The following is a 24,015-nucleotide window of genomic DNA, read 5'->3' as shown; positions in this document are numbered from 1 at the left end:
ATTAATGATCTCTCAGCCTCCCGTAACACATGATTACATATAAAAAGCCCCAGTCCCTACGTATTTCCCACTTGTTCCTTGTATTATTTTTTAAATATGTTGTTCCACTTCAAATAACAATTAGATGGAAAACAAAGCACAAGCCTTTAATATCCTCATTGTTGGTGAAATTTTGCCACACCAGCAGCTGTTGCTACAGCGTTATTATCATTGTCATCAGAAGCCTGTTTTGCTTCTAGCTCACCCAACTAAAAATTCTTTTTATCTGGAGCTGGAATAAGCCAAATAAGAAGGTTGAGGGTTGAAACCTCTTCAAAAGTACATTGTATTTTGTACCTCTTTTTATTTTTTAGTTGTAGCATCTTGCAGTAGCATAATGGAGAAACATCAGAAGATGCCAACGGGGACCATTAAAAAGAAGGATGGCCTTGGCAGAGGAAGATGTCAGATTAGAACAGGAGTGTCAAACTCGCAGTCATGGTGTCATCACGTGATGTATAGGGACTTTCCCCCTCTTTGCTAAACCGGGCGTGGCCATGGCCATAGTGTGATGCATCCGGCCCTGGATTAGAAGAATTATATGCCTGCCTCTCTTCTGCTTATTCTCTTGCCCGGATGGATTATGTTACATAGACTGGATCACCCTCTGAATTGGAGGTGTTATTGATGAATGCCAGGTCAATTAATAATAAGATCTATCTCACGTACAATTTGATGGTGAATTAAAGGGCTGGTTTGTCATGTATTACTAACGCCTGGTCAGAGAGCTGGTGTGCTTATGTATTCTCTCTCCATATTCTATCATAGATACTTAGCTTGGGAGCAGAACAAATCAGAATTATGGAGAAGCAGTTGCCGTACTATGTAGGAATTCAACTTCTCTTTCCAGGCAAGTGCTGATCTACGATGTATTTTCTATTAGGCACTTGGAATACACAGGATTTCTCACTACTCTATTCATTTGATAGAGGTAATTTCAGATTTGGTATTAAGGACTCTTGTGTGTCGGGGTGTGTGTGTGTCACTTCTGGGGAACCTCAACATCTTTAATAGAATTGCCTTGCTTGAACTGTTGAAGTTGTTATCGCTGCCATGACTAACCAGGGGTTCTTTCCAAAGGTGTCACTGGTCCAACACTCTTGCTCATTTCAGGGAGGTTTGTCATCCCACTAGGCAGGAAGTGAGAGAACTTTATCACATCTTGTAGGACAGGGGTGCTCAAGTATACAAAGTCCTGTGAGGAATGACCCCCACCCCCCACCCCAACTTCATGTAATGAGATCATTCCCAAAAGACAAAAATGATGAATCTAGACAATCCATTCGTCAGTGGCCAACTTCTTCCTGGGTAAGATACTCAAAAATTCTGATTAAAATCATGTGGCAATGTTACGTAAACATACACAGCTCTAATAATACATGGATCTATAATTAATCTATGTTATCTTAAACACAATCACATGCTCAGAAACTAGAACAAACATATGTTACCTATTGAAGAGAGTTTAACTTGTAAACAAAATCATTAAACATGTCTAGAAATTCATGAGAATGTATTATACTTAGTCTGGTATATGTAACCTGGTGTAATGTATATTTTTATCTTTATACAAGTAGATGTTAATTGTAAAAATGACCATTGCAGAAATCAACTGAACTGTTTTATGGTCATCAGAGCTCTTTTCCCTAGACCAGAGGTCCCCAAACTTGGCAACTTTAAGACTTGTGGACTTCAACTCCCAGAATTCTCCAGCCACAAGTCTTAAAGTTGCCAAGTTTGGGGACCCCTGCCCTAGACAGAAGCACTACTGGGCAATGGTTAGGTGTCTTTATGGTTGCAAATTCTGAACAATTATCAAATGGCCCTTTTGTTCCAAGTTTCAGTTTTACTGATTGATTTGATGTCATTTAGCTCCAAAACACTCTGGATAGCACACAGCACACCAAATATATCAAAAACAATATATAGTGGAAGCAAACAGCAAAACCAGACGATGGAAAAACTAATTTCAATTAGTTTCAATTCAGAGTAGTATTAATGCTTTTCAAAGGAAACAGTGACCAGCTATTTTGTATTTTAAGAAACCGATTGTTTCACTATTTGTTTGGACAATTGCAGTACATGCTCCATGGGACTGACTTTGAAGACCGCTTGGAAGCCTCAGTTGGTCCAGAACAGTGTCTTAAATTCTTATGAGCATCACTTGGTTTCCCGATGTAATACCTTTGCTTCAACATGTCCCAAGTGTGTTTTTTCAAGAGGCAACTGGACTTTCTTGTTTTTCTTTGAAGACATTTCACTTCTCATCCAAGAAGTTTCTTCAGAGCTGAAGGAAGCTTCTTGGATGAGAAGTGAAATGTCTTCAAAGAAAAACCAGAAAGTCCAGTTGCCTCTTGAAAAAACACATTTGGGACAACCATGATCTGAATAACTGAGAATCTCCATAGACACTTTGCTTCAGCAGTTGCACATTACCAATATGCTTCTGGGTTGCTGTTTGTCCCTTTTAAAACCTTGCCTCTTCCAGGACCTAGATAGATCCATGGGATTAGCTACTCCTAACTGTCTTCCATTAAGATATGAGAGAAGGTTCTCTCTGGATCCAAACCCTTAGGGAGTGCCATCTGCAGGTATCTCAAATCCAGTCCTCCTTAGCCATATCCCACCTTCTCTGGAGCAACGTCTCCCCCGATATCAGACAGGCTGGCAAGTCATCTAGCTTTCTACACCCCCATTAAAATTTGTCTTTTTCAATGGTCCTTTAAGGCCCAGACAGCTGTTTTTTTGTTCCTTCATGGTGGATGAATATCTTTTACCTATAGGTTATTCCTCCTTTTGGGAAATGTATCTTGATATTGTTATATACTGCTTTAATTATGTGATTAATTATTGGACTGTAGGCTGTTCGAGAGGAGTTATGATTAGAATGGCATAGAAACCAAATAAATATCATTGTGATCCTAGAAGATGGATCTAAGCATACAGATGATAACAAGCTGTCCAGAAGCAATAAGATACTGGATAAAGACTTTGTAATTACAAAATGACTCTGATAAGGGTAGAGAACAGAGGTCCTTTCATAGTGGAAAATCTGGCACATACAAAATATGCCTGCTATTATTTGTGCGGTATGCAAATGGAGTATATATTTAATGCTGCAAAACAGCATTAAAAAAAAATCAATAAACAGTTCCTTGGCTGCAGAGAAGGAATTGTGAAGCATACTTAGTAAGTCCACTACCCTGATTATAGAGAACCGAAACAGACTAATCAAGAAATAATTCTGGAAAAGATAATAGTTCAATTAAGTGAACTCAAAACAATAGCAATAACACTTAAGACTTATATACCGCTTCACAGTGCTTTACAGCCCTCTCTAAGCAGTTTACAGAATCAGCATATTGTCCCCAACAATCTGGGTCCTCATTTTACCCACTTTGGAAAGGATGGAAGGCTGAGTCAACCTTAAGCCCCTTCAGGATCGAACTGCTGGCAGTCAGCAGAATTAGCCTGCAATACTGCATTCTAATCACTGCGCCACTGCAGCTCCTGGACTAGACTATAGTTCTAGACTACGGACTATAGTTAGCTGGTCTTTAAAAAAGAAGCAGCAAAAAGAAACCTGTGAGTGACACAAGCTGTATCAGCTGGACTATACAGTGCTTCACAGACCAAAGTGAAAGAAATGTAGCATCTACCTACTATAGAAGAAGCTGCATCTTACATCTTACAACAGCTGCATCTTTTTCCAAGATGACACAACAACTCTCTGCAGCTGCCAAAAAAGACAATATTTCCATACACGCACACACCCATATGTTCTGAAACCAAAGCCTTTTTTGGCCTTTGGATCCAAAGCTTTCCACAACTCTATTCATCAGTATTTGCCTGGTGAATGGGTTAGTGCTACAAAAACAAATTTTTTATGTCATGTAAATGTTGTTTGTAGTTTTGTTTGTTGAATAAAATCAACTAAAAAAACCTAAAATTACTAAAAAAAAGAACATTGTAAAAAAAAAAAAAAAAAAACAAATCTTATTTTGTTTTTTTTTTTTTTTTTTATTAAAAAAAAAAAAAAAACAAAAAAAAAAAAAAAAAAAAAAAAAAAAAAAAAAATAAATATATTGTTAAATAAATAAATTGAATAAATAAATACATACATATATAAATAAATAGCAGAGAAAACACAAAGGCAGCGATGTTTTTTGAATTCTTTATAACAATGGCAAATGTGGAAGCATCATAAATTTGTATCGGAATCCACGACCACGTCAGATGCTTGTATTTTTAACTCACTTCTTTACAAGTATTGTTAAGAACAACTTTACTTATTGCATTAGACTTTTAGTGCAGTCATTTTAGTCACATAAAGTAGTCATCTAGGAAAAGAGATGGAGCTTAAAAAAACTACCATAACCCCAAAGAGAACCAAAAACTCATTTCACGATTTTTCTTTTTTATTTAGCATAGAAATTTCAAACTGCTCAGTGCTTAAAAGAATGAGACATCTAGGGAAAATACAAATATGTTGTAATATAGTCTGTAGTCCAGAATATAAGACAGTCTTTTGCATAAATGTGATCGAATACAATTGTATTTTATAATTCTGTTAGGTATTTTCTTAAAGTTATAGGTAGTCCTTGACTTACAACGGTTTTGTTTAGCGACTGTTCAAAGTTACAACGGTACTGAAGTATGACTTACGACTATTTTTCACTGTTATGACCTGTGTAGCATCCCCACAATGATTTGAGCAAAATTCGGACACTTGGCAACTGATTCATATTTATGACCGTTGATGTGTCCCAAGGTCATGGGATCTCACCTTTTGTGACCTTCTCAGAAGGAAAGTCAGTGGGGATTTCACTTAACAACCGGCTTATTAACTTATCAGCGGCAGTGATTCACTTAACAACTGTGCCAAGGAAGGCCGTAAAACGGGGCAAAACTCACCTAACAAATTTCTCACTTAACAAGAGAAAATTTGGGTTCAATGGTGGCCATAAGTCGAGGATCGTCTGTACGTGGCCCTCAAGTTAAAACCACAACTGAGCCCAAAATTTATGTGAAAAATTTGTTAAAGTGAGTTTTGCCCCATTTTATCACTTGTCTTGCCGCAGTTGTTAACTGAATCATTGAAATTGTTAAATTAGTAACCGGGTTGTTAAGTGAATCTGGCATCCCCATTGGCTTTGATTGTCAGAAGGTCACAAAAGCTGATCACATGACCCCGGGACACTGCAATGGTCATAAGTATGAACCAGTTGCCAAGCATCCGAATATAAATCACGTGACCATGGGGATGCTGCAATGGTCATAAGTGTGAAAAACGGTCGTAACTCAGTGCGTTGTAACTTCAAACAGTCACTAATCGAACTGTTGTAAGTCACATTTAAGTAACAAAAGCATTGGCATTTTTAAAATAAAATGCCAATTTTCTTTAAAATGTTTTAAAATAAATCCGTTGTTTTTTTTCTGATCTTTTATGCAGTTTAAGAAAATAATTCTATATTGGCATGGCTTTTTTTGTCCACTGCAGAAAGTCCCATTAAAGTAAAAAGTAAATTCTCACACTGAATCACTTTACATCCTGGTTAGAGGGGTAGCCACAGGAACTACGTTTTCTTTTCTTTTCACACAGTGAATTAGATCTGAACTGTCGCTATTCAGAAATACAGAATATTTCTGAGGTGGGGGGGAATGGAAAGTATTTGTGCAATATCTGCAGACATCCAGACAGAAGAAAAAGGCCTCTTTGAACTTGTCATTGGAAACCTGAAGGCAGAAAACGTTCCCATCTATCTTTAGAGACTCTCGCCTTTCTTAATCTTCACTAAAAATATAATGATCTGCATAATTGAAAGCTGGAAAATTAATGGCTAGTTCACTCCATTTTTTGTAAATTTTCTTTGAGGTGCATTTCTTATCTTTGAAATGCAAAACGAAATTTTTTATTTTTAAGCAAGGAAGATCTAGACCTTTGTATACCATCATAGTTCCCCAAATCTGGAAAAAAAAAAAGTGAGAAAATCATATTAGGAATATACCTATACAAGAATCTGATGTTGCTGGACTCCCATTCCCAGCCATCATCATAATCCAAAGGGATTGGATTATGTCTTTGGGAGAGGTGGCTCAGCACTATTTGGAGAATCCAACCCAGGACTAACCCAAAGATACCCAAATTACAGTAATCAATTCCGACACTCACCTGGCCACATTTCCTACAGATAATGTCCCCATTTGTTTGATAATCTGCTTCTTTTGCTCGCAGTGTCTTATTTTCCCTTACGATATAAAGGTCTCTGAAGTGAAAAAAATGGAACAATTTACTTACTTTTTTCTTTTTTTTAAAGGAAGACGTTATGACTAGTTTTTCCTATAGGCAGGAAGGAGTCCAGAATCTCACCAGATAAGCATCACTGACACTTCCTGTAGATTCAACCCTATCTGCTGGATGAGTCACCTAGACAACAGGCCAGAAATCCTCACTCTTTTGCTAGTGTGGTATTTAGCTTTGTGGTGAGCTCTAGAAGTTCACTAGTCAGATGTAGGAATAAAATGAAGCTATGAAAAAAAAAAAAATGAACTGGCTGACGGGGCAATGATGTTCAATACCAGCTACATTTCCTAAGTCAAAAGCACTGGGATGACAACCCAAGCCTGAATCTATTGTCCTTGTCAGTGGTGGGATTCAATTTTTTTTTTACTACCAATTCTGTGGGTGGGGTTTGGTGGGCACGCCACGGGAAGGATACTGCAAAATCCCCATTCCCTCCCCACCCCACTAGCCTGCTTTCCAGCTCCGTTTTCCTGTGCAGGGTAACAAAAGAAGACCCAGCCGATCAGCTGGGTCTCAGGAAGCAGAGTCTAGATCGGGGCGGGGCCAGTCAGAGGTGGGATTTGTTGGTTCTCTGAACTACTCAAAATTTCCGCTACCGGTTCTCCAAAACTGCTCAGAACCTGCTGAATACCATCTCTGCTCCATGGTCTCTTCCAACTCTGATGTTCTGTGTTCAATCAGGACAAGACACCCTGATTGTAACACAAACAGATACACACACAAAGATGGACTTACGCAAATTCCTTTTTAACGTTGACATGATGCATATTTAAAATAACTTGAATGTCGTCTCCTGAGCATTTTGGATCCTTGCAGTTTTTGCAGTGGAACATGATCAGGGAGGGGTTCTCCTTGTACTGTTTAAATTGTTCTTTCTTTGCCTTCATTTTCATTTCCATGCAGCTTTGCAGCTGAAGCTCTTTGATCTAGCAAAGGAATGGACAGAACTGGGAAATAACTCCCAACTAAAATTTCATATCATCCAGGAAAATTCATGTTGGATTATTTTAAAATTGGAATAATTAAAAAAAAAACCCTTTCCTTTTTCATGCCTTAAAGTAATTGCCTAAATACTGAATGTTTTTATTACATTACAATATATTACAATATCGATCATCCTCGTTTAAGACCCTAACTGTGCCACTAAGTGAAGCAGTGGCTAAATGGGACATCATGTGACTGTAAGTGTGCTTTCAGCCAGGAAGAGACAAGACTACTTAGTTTCACATCTTTGACTTTTTATTTTTATTTTTTTGCCTCGTAACCCCTTCCTTATCTTTTGGAAGGCTCAAGTGCCCACTTACTGTCTTGTACACATGAAAAGCAATGCAATCATGCCACCGTGTGCCATGCAAACAGTTGACAATACTCTCTTGAAATCTCTTTCTCTCCAATATCTCCACTCTGTGACAGGGTGGGAGAAATCAAGTGATTTCTGCAGGCAATCTCTCCTTTGTGAGCATAATCACATTGCATTTGATGTGCAGAAGAGCTTACTCTCTTGAAATCTCTATGTTCTACACAGTGGTGGGATTCAAATTTTTTTACTACCAGTTCTGTGGGCATGGCTTGGTGGGTGTGGCAGTGGAAGGATACTGTAATATTTCCAGTCAGAGGTGGTACTTGCCGGTTCTCCGAACTATTCAAAATTTCCACTACCGGTTCTCCAGAACTGGTCAGAACCTGCTGAATACCACCTCTGGTTCTACAGGGGAAGGGACAGGGGTGGGATTCTACCTGTTCTATCCGGCTCTACAGAACGGGTAGCTCTGAAGAGCAGTAGACACAGAACCGGTTCTGTGTCTGCTGCTGTTTTGGCCCACCCGCCCGCCCAGGCTCTTACCTGTCCTTTATTTCCTGCTTTTTCAACCGTAGCTGCTTTGCGCGGCACAGCTGCAGTTGAAAAAGCAGAAAAAAGGGGCTCTTCCAACCCCTGCGCACCCACATGCAGCGCTGCTCAGCTGTCCGGGCAGCTCAGCAGGTCATAAATTGCACTTGCGCGATGCAGAGCAACCGAACCGGTAGTTATACCGGTCGGATCCCATCCCTGGGAAGGGAGTGGACAAGAACCAGGCAAAGGAAAGATTGCTTCTGAAGCAGCTCACATATGCTTTTGAACAAAAACAAAACAAAACACCAAGGCTTTTCAAAAATAAGTAACAGCAAGCAAAAAAAAAAAAAAAAGGAGAGAAGTATTTTCAGAACCAAAATGGTCACACCAATGGTGTGGGCCTTATACCTTATGCAAATAATTTTCATGTGGCATGTTTTGGACACGCTTAATTGCTCGGTGCATCATTTTCTCACGAAACATATTAACATTTTCACGTTCAGCAGCTCCCGATCCATCTGAAGCTACAAGCACATAGATGCTTTCCTCAGCTCGAGCTCTTCCCCGAGCCTAGAAGAAACAAGAAACTAAAATAAAATAATTAGGAACTCACACGTAGGAGGTTAGGTGTGTTTTGTCTCCTTCTCGGAAAGTGTTCAAAGAGCTTTCCTGGAATATGAATCTTGGTTTCAATATTTATTTGTCGTGTACTTTCAGAAATTAGCAACCCATCCAGACGACAGAAAATGTCTTCCAGTAGTTGGCAACATAGAATCTTAATTAATTAAATGTAGTTACTGTTTCTAATAAAGCCTGAGGAACGGCCTAGTGGTGAAGACGCTCGCCTCCCACTCAGAAGGGCTTGAGAATTCAATCTGAGGTAGCGGCAGATGTTTCTCTCTTACGGCTAAGAGAAAATATATACTGCGAACTGTGTGGCGTCAGGGAGGGAATCCAGCCAGTAAATGCTCAGCTCCATCCACTCAGACTCTATCCGAACCCTACAGGCTCGTAAAAAGGGAGGTTTTTTTTTTTTTTTTTTTTACTGTTGCCAATAAAATTTAAAATCTATTTTAAAACTGATTTAAATAGCAGTTGAAATATGGGGTAGAAGGAGAACTCAGATAAAATGGAGGGAGAGAGTTGCCTGTTTCTCCTGTGCCATACCAATGTCTCTCCCTCAACTTATTTGTCCCAATTACAAAAATATACAGGTGCACATATCTTCATGGGCTACAGAGCAGAAGCCCAAATATATTATATCTGGGCACTTGAGATAAGCAACCTGCCTTATTGATAGAATGAAATTGTAAATGCTTTTTACGTTGCTGTAGAGAGCCATTTTGGTGTTGTGGTTAAAGCAGAAGATGGTAATCTGATTATCTGATAAACTTACGGGCAAAAAAGCATGGGACGGTTGGAACATTACCTGAATCATCGCTATTTCATTGGTAACAAGACCGTAGCGTATAACAATGTTGCACTGTGAGATATCCAGGCCTTCCTCTGCTACGGTAGTAGCAATTAGTAGGTTGATTTTGCCAGTACGGAACTTTTGAATGATATCTTTTTGTTCATTCTGTAGAAACATGTTGTTGTTACATTCATAAATGGAATGACAGCACGACGAACTTCTCTTACAACTTGAGTTAAGTCATGAAGCATTTGTTCTCAGATCTCAAATGTCACAAACTATGTTTTGAATTAAAGGCAATTGTAAAGCATTTTTTTTAAAAAAAAACTTATAAAGCTGCCACAGGTTTCCCCCGCCTAAGCAGGAAGAACAAATTGCCAGCACTGATGATGTTACCTAGTTGGGTAATGAAATGTCTGCAAGAAAACCAGCAAGCTCAGAGAGCACCAAGGGCTCCGTGGAGTAAATCTGGTTCATTCCTATTCATTGCTATTTCCAACATATCCAGATTACCCAAATACAGTAGAGCTGTAGCTCTGACAAATGCACGAGCACAGCTCACTCACACGAGAAGCCTTTGGAGAGCCACTTGTGCGGTACACTAGCCCATTTCTTGCATGGCCCGGATCCAAATACCATGGTCTGGTAGGAGGCTATGACAGGGGGTTGGAGACCCACACAACTGAAAAATAAAGAAAATCTGGCAATAGACTTTATATTTTTGTTTTACCTGAGTCATATGCTGAAATTCACTATTATGTCCTGTACCAATGAGGTAGTGAGCCTTCACTCCAACTTCTTCAAATTTGGGATTATCATTAATCCACCGATAGATAGCAAATGCACTTTGACGAGTTTTCGAGAAAATAATTCCTCTGGGTTCATTGTTCTTTGTGAATTGTTGCATTAAAGTTGTGCGCAACTTCGTTAGTTTTTCATTTTCATATTGTAGTTTTTGTGCTAACTCTTCCAGCTCTCTTTGTTTGTCTTCAGGAACAAATGTAAATGAATAAAATATTTAAGTAATTATGTTTTGAAAGAATTAGAGGATGTTATTATGAGCCATGCTGGCTGACACTGATTGTTGTCCAAAATATCCAAAAGAATCAGCAGATCATGTTCAAAAAGACCATCATCCATTTGCAACAGCGGCCAAACAAAGATAGAGGGTGGGATGGAGTGGGTGGGTGACTGGGCGGTGCATCCGGTGGGCCTGATCCCGTGCCTCCCCCGCGCCTCCCCCTCCACCTGCTGCTTGGAGGACTGGCCTGGTGGTCACATCGCTTGGACTCACCTGCGCTGTGCGGGCTCCGCAGCCCCAGAGTGTGCCGGCCAAGAGGCCAGTAGGCTGCTGCTGGACACCAACAGCCCCCATGTGCTCACTATCTCCTTTACTGGCCATGCCCACCACAGGGCTGACAATCTTAACTGGGGCTTATTTTTGGAGTAGGCTTATTATTACGAGCATGCTGAAAAATCATGCTAGGGCTTATTTTTTGGTTGGGTCTTATTTTTGGGGAAACACAGTAGAAGGCAGAAACTACAGGAGATAGACAGGATCTCAAATAACAAGGCCCTACGCCATGTTAGACCTTTATAGGTAATAAACAGTGATTTGAATTGCAACTGGAACCATAATGGGAACTAATATAATTTACACAACAGAGACTGACAGAGGCTCTGTTGTCTGGATATGTTCACAGCAAACAGTAGTAGTGTAGATTTACCTAAAAGTAATAAGCTATGAGAAACCTAACCCTTAGATTCCTACCTGCTTACACTGGGAGCACATGGTTTATAGTTATAATTAAATCAGGCTAATAGCCTTGAGAATAAGAAGGCAGCTTGCCCAAATCTCTATCTACAGAACTTCCTAAATTACTCCTCCCTGAGTTTCAGCTAAAATAGCAGTTGAGAAAATTAGGAAGTTTATATCCCCCGTTTTAATGAAAACCAGAAATTTTATCAACATGAATGAAAAATGCATGTGGAGCGTGATCAAGCCACTTGTTACAGACCAGCCTTACTTAATGATCCAACTGCAAGAAATTTTGGTTCTCATTTTAATAGCGTACATTGATTTGTAAAAGTGTAGACAGGAAATCCCAAATGGCTCATGCTTACCATAAAACAACTCTATAAGACATGTATCAGTCTCATCTAGTTGTGAGGCTGTGACTTCATCTTCCCTATCTTCATCCATTACCAACTTTCTGTTCCTTTCTTCCTCATAAAAGTTCTTCAGATGGTTATAGGCATCAATCATTCGGGTAGTATCATTAATCAGCAAGGCATCGTTGTATTTCTTCAAGTGTTCTGCACATACCCGTTCTTTGCGAGTTCCTTCCTTGGCAGCTAGAAAACAGAACAAGCACTGAGAAAACAAGCAAGCAAAGGTCTAAGGAAAACCCCAGACATCTAGTTTAGCAATGTATTATAACCACGTAGTAATCGAATGTAAACATTACCTTTCTTTTCCTCCTGAATTACCCACTGTTCATAGGCCTGTGATCCAAAATCAACGTTTGGACTGAATTGGCCATAGCCTTGAATCTCAGTCATAATGTTTACGAGTTTCTCTCTAAATGGATCCTAAAATGTAAAGCACGACATTAGTGAACAATTGTAGGATTAGAAGGGATCTTTGCCCATTTCTTAAATTTTTATACTGCCCATCTCGCTGTCCCAACTGACTCTGGGAAGCTCAGCAGTTTGGAAAACTAGTCTAACACCTGCACCCCGCTCAGGAAAAAAATCCTCATACTATCCCATATCTAAATTTTGTTAGAGACCCTCCAGTTAAATAGATATTCAACCAAAATCACAGTAAATCTTGTTTTAATTTATAATTGAGGAAAATACTAGAAACATTGCATCACAGCAGATCAATGAATCCAGAGTCCCTCAACCTTTCTGGTTTGTGAACCGGCATAGGGCCTTCTTATTTGAGATCCTGTCTATCTCCTGTGGTTTCTGCCTTCTATCGTGTTTCCCAAAAAATAAGACCCAGCCAGAAAATAAGGCCTAGCATGATTTTTCAGGATGCTCGTAATAAGCCCAACTGGCTTGTGAACCATGCAAATGGCTGGTAAGCGCACACACTGCTTGCACGCTGCTTATGCAAGAGGGGATGCACCCATACTTGTGCAAGCTCACCCGCTGCTTTCACAGCCCAGTTCTGAACAGTTCACGGCCCAATAGTGGGCCACGGCCTGGGGGTTGGGGATCCCTGAAGCAATCGATTGTATGCATACATATAATGAAAACTAATGAAATTTGAGAAAGGAAATGAAAACATCTCACATTTCAGGAGGAGTAATATTAAAAACAAATCTTAACTAGATGTGTGGGGCAACAGTCTCCAGTCTCAGAGTCAAATACAGAGGAACCTCCGGTCATGACCGCTACCCAATTTGGTCGTGACTGGAAGCAAGGCTGACTGTGCATGTCTGGACCCCGCCACCCCCCCAAAAGGCACAGCAGAGAAAATAGCCGTGGCTTGTTTGATTGCCACCTGGGGATGACCAGAGTGAAACATTTAGCAGATTTTTTGGTCAGCACCCGATTTCGTCATGGTCAGAAGTGTTCATGACCCGAGGTTCCACTGTATGACCTTTGAACAATATGAATGCGGTCATACATAAGAGGTTGGAGGAATGGGATGACCTAGCAGGATATTTTCTTGTGTATAATGTGGGAGAGAGAAGGCGGTTCACTGAAATGTTTTATTTTTTAATTGTATTTGTTTCTTACTTTCCTACCTTTATGATTTTTACAGTAGCAATAGCATTTAAACTGCTCCATAGTGCTTTACAGCAGAGTTCCCCAATTTTTACAGCTTTGTGGAATGGCGGGGGAGAGGGAAAGGCGATAGTTCTGCGTAAGCAGCTGGCAAGCGCATGTACGGGTGCACAGTCCATTTGCGTGAGCTGTGGGTACATGAGTTCATTGCTTGCGCAACTGAAACATGTGCATGCGCACACATGCTCGTCTGCAGCTTTTGTGTCCCAGTTCTGAACAGCTCATGTCCCATTAGTGGGCCACAACCCAGGGGTTGGGAACCTCTGCTTTACAGCACTAAGCAGTTTACAGAGTCAGCATATGCACTCCCCCCAACAATTTGAGTCCTCATTTTACCGACTTCAGAAGGACGGAAGGCTGAGTCAACCTTGAGCCCTTCAGGATCGACCTCCTGGCAGTGGACAGAATCAGCCTGCAATACTGCATTCTAACCAGTGTGCCATAGCTCCAGGAGGACCATTTACTCCTATCTCCCCCTATGTGCAATCTGTCACATATGTTTTTCTTTTTAGGGGCTACGGGTGCAAAAAGAACCAAGATGGAATCTTCCTCGAGTTTTGAGTTCTTCTCATAAAGAAAAAGGAGAACTTTCTTTTCTGAAAGAGTAAGCTAACATCTGTAGGTGTGTCTTTTTTTAATAAATAAAAATAAGGTGCCATACAGAATGCTATAGTCAGGGGTGGGTTTCTACCGGTTCTGTCCACCTCTGTAGAACTGGTAGCTCTGAAGAGCAGCAGACATAGAACCGGTTCTATGTCTGCTGATCTTTTTGCCCATCCGCCCACCCGGGCTCTTACCTGATCTTTATTTCCTGATTTTTCAACTTCAGCTGCCGAACGAGGCACAGCTGCAGTTAAAAAAGCAGGAAAAGAGGGCTTTTTGAAAGGCTGCTTCTCTGCACGCAGCATGCTGATGACGATTTACATGCATGCGGCTCACAGCGTGCAGGGAAGCACACCGTAAATCACCGAACCTTGTAAATGACCGAACTGGTAGTTAACCCTGTCAGATCCCACCCCAGGCTATAGTTACATGATCACATAAAGCACAACAAAAATCCGTACCTCCTTTTTGTCGTCTGTAATCTCAAATTTCTTAAGAGGCTCTTTTGCTTGATGTTGCAGTTGCGCGCTGTGCTCTTGAACAGTCACAATCTCATCTGCATCCAGGTTGGCACATATCTAGAGGAAGGAAAGTTATTTAAGTTATGGGATGGTTAAGTCTGGGCGGTGCTTTGGAAACAAATGGCATACAACCTTAACGGTGACTTTTCACTGCTTACCGGTGCAGAAGCATCTGAGGAGCCACCCTTGAGCATCTCTTCGATTGTTTCTTGAGAGGGATACATTGAAGGCAGGTTAGCCTAGATCAGGGGTGTCAAACTGGATTTCTTTGAGGGCCGGGTCAGCATTGTACTTGTCCTCTGTGGGCTGGCTGGTGGTGGTGGGGAGATGGGATGGATGGCAGATGGGACAGATGCCTCCTGCAGCACTCTGCCAACCAAAACAGGGCCTGTTTTTGGCCTGGACGGCCTCCTGCAACACCCTGCTGGCCAGAACAGAGCACAGGAGGGCCGCAGGTGGAACCTGTGCTCCATTTTGGATGGCAGAGTGTTGCAGGAGGCCATCCAGGCCAAAAACAGGGAACAGGGGGGTCTGCTCACGGGCTCCCCACACCCTATTTTCACTAGCAGAGGCACTGCGGGCCAATCCTTTTTCCAGGCCAGCCCCGTGGGCCAGATTTAAGCAGCCCATGAGCTGGATGTGGCCCACAGGCCTTGCATTTTGACGTCCCTGGCCTAGACAGTAACATGTTCAGCAGCAGCACATTCTCCTGACTCTACTTTCACATAGGAAATCAGTCAACACCTTTGAGGAGTTATTATCAAACCTACTAAGAATTTGCCTGGGTTTGCGTGGTCCTACAATGAGTAATACACGTAATTTTCTTTTTATTTATTAGACTGACATCCCAGTTTTCCTCCTGGACCTTAAGGGTGTATGTATTGCAGTTTTGGATTTGGCAGGAACTATTGAGAGCCTAGCCATGGAAGTTTATAAATCATGATTCATAATTTGGTGAGACACATGAATCCAGACACTGTGACTCATTTAAATTGTATAACCAAATAAAACCAGGGTTTTGCAAGTCATAAACCTAGCTATCACTGCTCTAAATGCAAGCAAAATGAATAGGGATTTTAGAAATAATTTTGATACAGGTAGTCCTTAAGTTACAACAATTCACTTAGCGACCGTTCAACGTTACAACAGCACTGACAAAAATTACTTACGACCATTTTTCACACTTTGGAGCCTCCCCACAGTCATATGACCAGATTTCAGACACTTTGCTGCTGACTTGTATTTATGACACTAGCAATGTCCCAGGGGTCATGTAATCACCTTTCCTTCTGACAAGCACACTAATGGGGAAGCCTGATTCACTGACCAACCTTGTTATTAACTTAACCACTTAATAGGTTGCATTTTGAGGCGTGACTGTCTCCAAGCAACACTATCTTGAATCTGCTTGAGAGGCAAAAGTAGAAGTACAGCAAAGCCATTCTCTGCTCCAAGCAAGATCTCACACTTTATAACCAGCAATGATAAAGTTTGCTCTTGCAAAATATTTGCCACAGTTCCATGATCGTGTATAACTTACTGTTAGAATATGTTCCTCTGCTTTTGAATGAGTCGTTGCACCTCCCACTCCGGGTGAGGCTGTCAGCCCCAGAATCTGAGGCTGAGCCACCAGTTGTTTTCCTTCTTTCTTTCGCTTCTCATTTCCCCTTTTTTCTTTTAAGTAGTAACGCATTATATTGTTATAGACAGCTTCTTTCTGGGTATGATGGCATTCGTCAATGATCATCAAGGAGAACACTAGAAGACATGTTGTGCAAATTGGTTGTAGCTCATATGCACTGTAGTATAACAAACTACTTTGCTTTTGATCAGACTGTTTCTTGTGAGTCCTTTGAATGTGGTTGTTTCCTTGTAAGCATTTCACTGGCCGACTAGGTAACATCATCAGTGGTAGTGGGTGTGTGGTTTGCTTCCTGTTTAAATAGAGTAGCTTGGCCTGCCGGTGTTGGTGGAGGAGTGTGGTCTTCTTTTTAGTAGTTCCCTAATTAGGGTATTGTTTTCTGCTTCTTTGTTTCCTTAGAATTTACTTGAATTGGGTACTGTTATATCCTAATACCCTAAACCAAGGATGTCAAACTCAATTTCATTGAGGGCTGCATCACGGTTGTGCTTGACCTGAGGGGGGGTGGTGGCCAGCTTGACATAGCTCGTGTCAGGGTGCCTGTGGCCTGAGGGTTCTGCCATCGAAAATGGGCTCCCGAGCTCAGTTTTCAGCTGCAATGGCCTCCTGCAATCCTCTGCCAGTGAAAACGGGTGCTTGACCTCAGTTTTCACTGAAAGAGGGGGCACCATGGGCCAGGTTGCTGTTTCCAGGGCGGCCTAGCGGGCCAGATCTAAGCACCCCATGGGCCTCGAGTTTGATACCCCTGCCCCAAACCCTAATGAAGGAACTACTAAGGAGACAATCAAGCAGAAAACAATATTCTAATCAAAGAACTACAAGAAGAAAACTGCACCTCCACAATACTAGCAGACCGGACTACTATATCCAAACAGGGGGCAAACCACACATCATTAGCACTGATGATGTTATCTAGTTAGGTAATAATGAAACATCTGCAAGCAAACAGCCAAGCTCAGGGAGCATCAAGGAGTCCACAGCTCAACTCTGGGCTACAGGTGTCTTCTTCTACTGGTAACATCAGCTCCTTGCTTTTCTTAACATTTCTTGCTTGCTTTCGAGTCATTTTACACGGTGTATTCAAATGGTGGGATATACTTCTAAATATACAGACAGATAATAGCCTGATGCTATTCCTATATCAGAACTGAACAGATGGAGATCATGGGCAAGCCAATATTAACCTCTGAAAGTCTATGTGGTCTCTGCTTATTTACAGATCCTTTGCACATTTAGTACATAGAACTGCAAAGGGGTCAGTAAACGTGTTTGGCCAGACAGGGTCTTAGAAGTCCTGCAATTAAAATTTCTTCTTTACAAGGGAACTCCATATTCATTCAAATGTGTGTATAGTACCTTTGGGGAGGGGGGAATTGTACTGAAATCTAACAGAGAGACTAGCAGGCTGGGACATTTTTGCTCTATGCAATTAGGACTATTGACTTGAACAATTAGTTATGATATAAAACATATTTGGCAGTATCATCAGGAAAGACGTTTCAGTCAGCAAAAACTTAAGCCATCTGGAAGTTAGGTTAAGATTCCTCGGCTGTGTCTTTGTTTAACTGGCAATTCTTTTGGCTGAGGGAAGATGGAGAGAAGAGCAAGTGGCTAGTTCTCATCAAGAATTGATCAGCAGATGGATGTTTTTATGTTTTGTTTGTTTTGTTTGTCTTTAAAAACCAATAAAATTGTATTTTTTTTTTAAAAAAAGAATTGATCTGCAGAAAAACACTTAAAAAAACAACAACCAAGCTGAATCTGCAACTACTATTTCCCAGAGCAACATAGCTTTAGCCAAGGCAAGGAATTTCTGCAAAGTTCTTTTGCTATAGCGCCTATCCATATGTACATCAATGAGAGACTGAGTCTTCCAAACCATGCCAAATTCTCAGTATATAGTACCTATCCATTAATCCTCCCATGTAGAACTTTAAGGAGTTTGACAGATAGTCCTCATTGAACAACAGTTTGCAGTTACAACAGTAATGAAGTAACTCTGAGAGCAGTGTTTGCAGTTAAGGGTTGCATGACAGCAAATTAAATAATTAATTAATTAAACAAGACCTCTGCAGGTCTGCAAAGCAAAAGAAAGCTGCAGCAAGATTTATAAGCACAGTTATGGGTTCATTTAGTGACTATTTCACTTAATGACTGGGTTTCCAGTTCCAGTTGTGGTTGATAAACAAGGACTATCTGTACTTCCATGGCAGGCTGCAGAATCTGTAGCCTAGAAGAAGTGGCTGGAATGAAACCTCAATCATTGAACATAGCAATAGCAATAGCACTTAGACTTATATACCGCTTTATAGTGCTTTACAGCCCTCTCTAAGTGGTTTACAGAGTCAGCCTATTGCCCTCAACAATTTGGGTCTTCATTTTACCGACCCCAGAAGGATGGAAGGTTGAGTCAATCTTGAGCCATCTCAGAGTTTCTCTGCTTGGAGTACACTTTTGTCTCTTGGGTCCATGCTAAGGCTGCCTGAAGTATTTTCTTGCTCTCTCAACAAACAGCCACAAATGGAGGGGACATTTTCTGAAGGAACCTGATATGGATCCCTAATTTAGCCTATAAACATTTTCTAGACTGATGCCCAGGCTTGGCAGTCCTTCACAAATAAAAGAGGCAACTAGGACCAAATGTGTTTTTGAAGGATACAGGGTGGGTTACTTTTCACCTAGGACCGTACTATTTTTGGTGTGATTTTCAATCTCCATCAGCTGCAAGCATTATTATTCTAGTTATACTGTAGGAAATGGGACTGATATTTTTTAAAAATGCATTTGTTGGGAGGAGGCCTACATGCTCAAAAGATATATTAAACTTTGTGAAGACTAATAGATGTACCTTGAACCTTTTGAGGGTTCTCCAAGTAGAAATCATACAACATGAATATTGGTGACATGAGTTGGTGGTTATTATAGTGTGTTTGTGTGTGAAATAAGACGTTCTTGTAGGTGGACTGCAGCTTGCTTACTTCTGCTGTAATACATTTGGTATTCAGATCTACACAGCTGTTTATACATGCCTGATAACTGGACTCTTTCTTCATCATCTTCATAAACTTTCTCCAATGCATTCTCCAGGATCTTAGCTGTACAAATAATCACATCATAATCTCTAATTAGTTCAGGGAATGAAAATTTCAGCTGAGACGCCCCACTTAGTCCTATTGTTCGGTACGAATGCTTCAAATAGGGACCAAATTCATTTTCTAAATGCTGTTCCACCAATGGCACCTGTTTTCCAGATAGATGAGAGAGAGAGAGACAGAGACAGAGACAGAGACAGAGAGAAAGAATAATTAAACAGATATTCATGATAGTGAACCAGGGATGTCAAACTGACGGCCTGCAGGCTGGATGCATCACACAGGCCATGTCCACCCCAGTTCTGCAAAGGCAAAAAGCATCGCAATATGTCTTGATACGTCACATGACAGAGTCAAATTTGACACCCGTGGCTTAGACCAACATTTTCCCTCTCCAGTTCTCCAGCAAGCATGGCCTTTGATGAGAGGACCTGAAATCCAATTATCCAGAAGAAGCCACTATGAGAAAGGCTGCTTACATAAAGCTCTTTGGTTATTGTAATGTTTACTTATGCCTCCTGGGTTGATCAAGAGATGGGAACTGTGGCCAGAAATACCTTTACCCAACTCTGGCTTGGTGCACCAATTGTGGTCTTACCTGGGACGGGAGGACTTTATTCCAGAGGCTCACACCCTTGTATCAGTAGGTGGTGCAAAGAGCCTTGGTGGCGCAGTGGTTAGAGTGCAGTAATTGCAGGCTACTTCTGCCTATAGCCAGCTGCCTGCAATTTGGCAGATCGAATCCCACCAGGCTCAAGGTTGACTCAGCCTTCCCTCCTTCTGAGGTGGGTAAAATGAGGACCCAGATTGTTGGGGGCAATAGGCTGACTCTGTAAACCACTTAGAGGGGGCTGTAAAGCACTATAAAGCAGGGTATATAAGTGTTAATGCTATTGCTATGTTATTTAGATTAGTGCAACATACTGTGTGTGAGGCTACCTTTACCATATAGCCTGGAAACTTCAACAGGTGCCAAATGCAGCGGCCTAGTGCTCACCAGCAGTAGTTGGTGGGATCATATGATGTCCTATGGGGAGGGGTCCTGCACTGACTCTTTATTAGCTTCCAAATCCAATTCAAAGTGCCTTTTTTTTAATTTAAAAGACCTGTAGGCTCAGCCTCAAGTTATTTGCATTGCTGCCTTTCTCTATGGCAGAATCTGATGGTGCTGGGAAAAGCAGCTAGTTGTTTCCCATTTCGGGAAGGTTGAGGGTTCTCCAAAGCATTTTTTTCAACTGTAGGGAGTTGGGCCTCTGGGCTGGTCCTCCCTTTGGGGGTTGCTTTAGCTCTGATGTTTTTCATTTTCAAGGAGAAAGACAGGACTCTTCTGGAGAGTGTTTGTAGTGGTGATGTCATTTAATTATTGTTAGTGGGTATAGGTATTGGTCTTTTGGTATATGTCTTGTGTTTTACTTTGTTATATTCTGCCGATAATTTGTTCAGAAGGCAATGAGATAGGAATTCGGTAAATAAATATGTATCCAATAATTAAGCCTAGTAACAGGACATCAACACAAGTACAAAAAATTTCATGCAACCAGGACTCCTGAATTTTTTCCAGATCAACCAAAGAGCTCTAGTTATATACTAGCAAACAGAGGCAGAATTTCCTCCATTCCTCTGAGGAAAGGCCAGCATGAACAGCTGCATCCTTCATTTATGAAAGGGGTGTCGAACTGGTGACCTGTGGGCCAAATGCAGGCCACGCCTACCCCAGCTCCACAAAGGCAAAAAATAAAATAAAAAATGTTGTGAGACATGATTTATGCACTTGATTTCACTTAAGACCTCATTAGGATTACAAAACCAAGTGATAGTTGCTTAGCTATTCCCACTGAAGGTCAGTCTGGAAGATACACAAAGAGAAGACGGGTGGAGGCTCTTCAGATCAGTATAGAATTTGTCCTTTTCAGAACTTGCAATTAATAATTAATAATTGATAATTCAATGAATCACAGAAATGATTTTGACCTTTACAAAATGTTGTAAGGCTCTGCTGAGAGCCTTCTGGAGTGGGCAGCCACAATACATTTGATTAAATAAACGACATGGGAGAGGAAAGTCTAGTGGTAACATTTTTACACTTTGGGACTTCACCATTCATTCTGCTAAGCAGAGCCCAGAACTCCCATCTTGATGTCACCATGGACAACAGTAACTGCTGACAGTTACCATTTATCACCGGATGGTTTACCTTGTTGACAAGAACTATAACCTTTCCACACTCTTTTGCTTTTCTTTTTTTATCTAAGTGGTCTTTGGCAATGTAAACAGCAACTCGAGTCTTGCCAGTGCCTGTGGGAAGGCATATAATAATATTTTTCCCTTCCAAAGCTGGTTTGGCCACTTCCATCTGATAGTCTCTCAGACTCAGCTCTTGTTCAGAGGAAGGTCTTTGATCTCTACTTTCAACATGATCTGCAGAGGAAAAGAAAGTACAAATCATTGATAATAATAATAATAATAAAAAAGAAATTATGATGATTTCTCCTAGTAAGTGCTCCAACACTGGAGGTTTTGAAGACAAAGAGTGTATCTGAAATGGTATATATAGGGTTTCCTGGTTGAGCAGGAGTTGGACCAGAAGCTGGAAATTGGTCCCTTCCAGCTCTGTTAATCTGTTTACTTTAAAACTTATAATGACAGTTTAAAAAGTTTAAAACCTATATGTCAGGATTCCAACTAATACCCCCTGCCCCCATGAAAGAACTCTGAGGCCTGAGGTTTCCTCAAAGAACATTTTATTAGGGCATGTCATATTGGCACAATGCTGATGAAAACCGGCTCTAAAGTCACGCCAGTTTCCCCCTTAATTAAAAGTAAAAGTTGGTCACTTCCCCCAAGGCATCAGTCACATAGTCCAATCAGCATACAGCCCAAACGATGGATGATTCCAGTCTCCACCTCCCAACTACCTGTACACATGACCTTGGTTCCCAAGGGAAAGAATGCTGTTTTGGCTATAGCACCCCAGCGATCTCTACGCCTCCTCTCTCCCTCTCCCTCATCTCCAGTCTGTGTCAGCACTAAAGCTTTGAAGAAAAGAAAAAAAACAGAAACCTCAGTGGAATAGAAAGATGGCCACTGTCTTGCCAGTTTCAGGGTTGACACTATAATTATGGTTTAAAACATATGTCTAAAATATTATCATATTCTAAACATAGACAGAATATAGAAAATAGACTGGAATGAGAGAAAAATTACCAGAAAAATATCTGATATTTTAAAATATTATTTCTGGTAAAATTGTCAATGTAGGCCAATCATCAGGAAAATCATCATAACGATATTTATAGATAGGATAATAATTATTATTATCTTTACTGTCAGAGTACAACATGCGTACAATGAGATTGGCTGAGCCTCCCTTCGTGCCGCCCGCCCCCCTAACACAACTCACAGTGAGGACAAAAGTCCCTAATCCAACCCCAATCTTATTACACTATGTGACCTTGTTGCACAATGCACCAGCCCTGCAAGTCTATCATATTATGTTGATAAGGAACTGCTATACCTTTTTGTACAGCTAATTCCATTAAAAGCTGACTAAGCTAACAGCATTTACTGAAGCTTGCATAATACTTCCTAATGGACATCTAATTAGAGCTGCTTGCTTTATTTGAGCTACAGAAAATTATCACCCAAGAAATCTTTTCTGCTGTTATATAATCACCACTTCTGTTGAAAAATTGTCCAATTTGTGGCCCAGCCTCAATGTTAGGAATGTGTCTGTGGCCACTTTATTCCTTCTTCCCAATATCCTGATATCCTCTCTGGCTATTAGAAAGATATGGTGCCACAGTGGTTAGAATGCAGTATTGCAGGCTAATTCCGTCAACTGCCAGCAGTTCAACCCAGGCTTCCATCCTTCTGAAGTTGGTAAAATGTGGAGCCAGATTGTTGGGGACAATATGCTGACTCTTTAAACCGCTTATAGAGGTCTGTAAAGCCAAATATGAACCGTATATAAGTCTAAAAAGTGCTATTGTTATTCCTATTCTCTCACAGAGATGCGTTAAATGGATAATTATCAGCACCGACTGAGGTATCAGTGAACCTGAATTTGAGAAGACCATTCTTCTGGAGGAAACCTTACACAGAAATGCCCTCCTAATCTCTAAGCTACAAAGGTTACCACGTGCTAAGGCGGTGCCACCTTCTCTGAAAAGTGATAGCCCAAAAGTTCATACCTTTCTTGGGGTGAAGTTACTGCAGGAGTTACTGACACTGGTTCATGCCTTTCTCATTAACTATTACAAGACAGCAATAGCACTTAGACTTATATACTGCTTCACAGTGCTTTACAATCTTCTCTAAGCAGTTTACAGAGTCAGCATATTGCCACCAACCATCTGGTTCCTCATTTTACTGACCTCAGAAGGATGGAAGGCTGATTGAACCTGGTGAGATTTGAACTGCCAAATTGCAGGCAGTTCGACAGTCAGTAGAAGTAGCCTGTGGTACTGCATTCTAACCACTGCGCCACCATGACATGTAGTGCCTATACAGTAGAACTTCTGGTCATGAACACTTCTGACCATGACCAAATCGGGATCCGACCAAAAAATTCACAACATTTTTGAATTTGGTCACGGTTCAAAAATTGGGTGGTGATCAAACAAGGCTGTGGCTGATTTCCCCTTCTGCGCCATTTTTTTTTTGTAAGCGTATGCTCAGTCAGTCTTGCTTCCGGTCATGACCAAATTGGGTTATGGAACGAATTACGGTTGTGACTATTGGTTCTACTGTATAACTTATGTGAGAGGGG

The 24,015-nt window shown here is 40.9% G+C and overlaps 1 protein-coding gene across 2 annotated transcripts in view; it reads right to left on the bottom strand.

Annotated features, from left to right (window-relative positions):
* Positions 1-4,199: 4,199 nt before the first annotated feature.
* Positions 4,200-24,015, bottom strand: part of IFIH1 (interferon induced with helicase C domain 1) — a 37,882-nt gene continuing 18,066 nt past the window's right edge. The window contains exons 5-16 of one of the 2 annotated variants that reach the window (XM_087949832.1): positions 21,442-21,665; positions 19,185-19,395; positions 16,054-16,271; positions 14,454-14,570; positions 12,057-12,180; positions 11,713-11,943; positions 10,319-10,575; positions 9,604-9,753; positions 8,583-8,744; positions 7,079-7,269; positions 6,212-6,305; positions 4,200-6,006 (exon numbers count right to left, since the gene is read on the bottom strand). In XM_087949832.1, coding sequence (XP_087805958.1) covers positions 5,824-6,006; positions 6,212-6,305; positions 7,079-7,269; positions 8,583-8,744; positions 9,604-9,753; positions 10,319-10,575; positions 11,713-11,943; positions 12,057-12,180; positions 14,454-14,570; positions 16,054-16,271; positions 19,185-19,395; positions 21,442-21,665 — 2,162 coding nt within the window. In that variant the 3' untranslated portion in view covers positions 4,200-5,823. Of the gene's footprint in view, positions 6,007-6,211; positions 6,306-7,078; positions 7,270-8,582; positions 8,745-9,039; positions 9,176-9,603; positions 9,754-10,318; positions 10,576-11,712; positions 11,944-12,056; positions 12,181-14,453; positions 14,571-16,053; positions 16,272-19,184; positions 19,396-21,441; positions 21,666-24,015 lie in introns of those variants that run through there. The other variant, XM_087949833.1, reaches the window with a different exon arrangement.

The sequence above is a fragment of the Notechis scutatus genome, chromosome 1 (genome assembly GCF_049901735.1).
Source record: "Notechis scutatus isolate UNSWTSFEM ecotype Mainland chromosome 1, rNotScu1.2, whole genome shotgun sequence".
NCBI lineage: Eukaryota > Metazoa > Chordata > Lepidosauria > Squamata > Elapidae > Notechis > Notechis scutatus.
The sequence above is the reverse complement of the archived record's forward strand: the minus strand, read 5'-3'. Positions and strand labels throughout refer to the sequence as shown.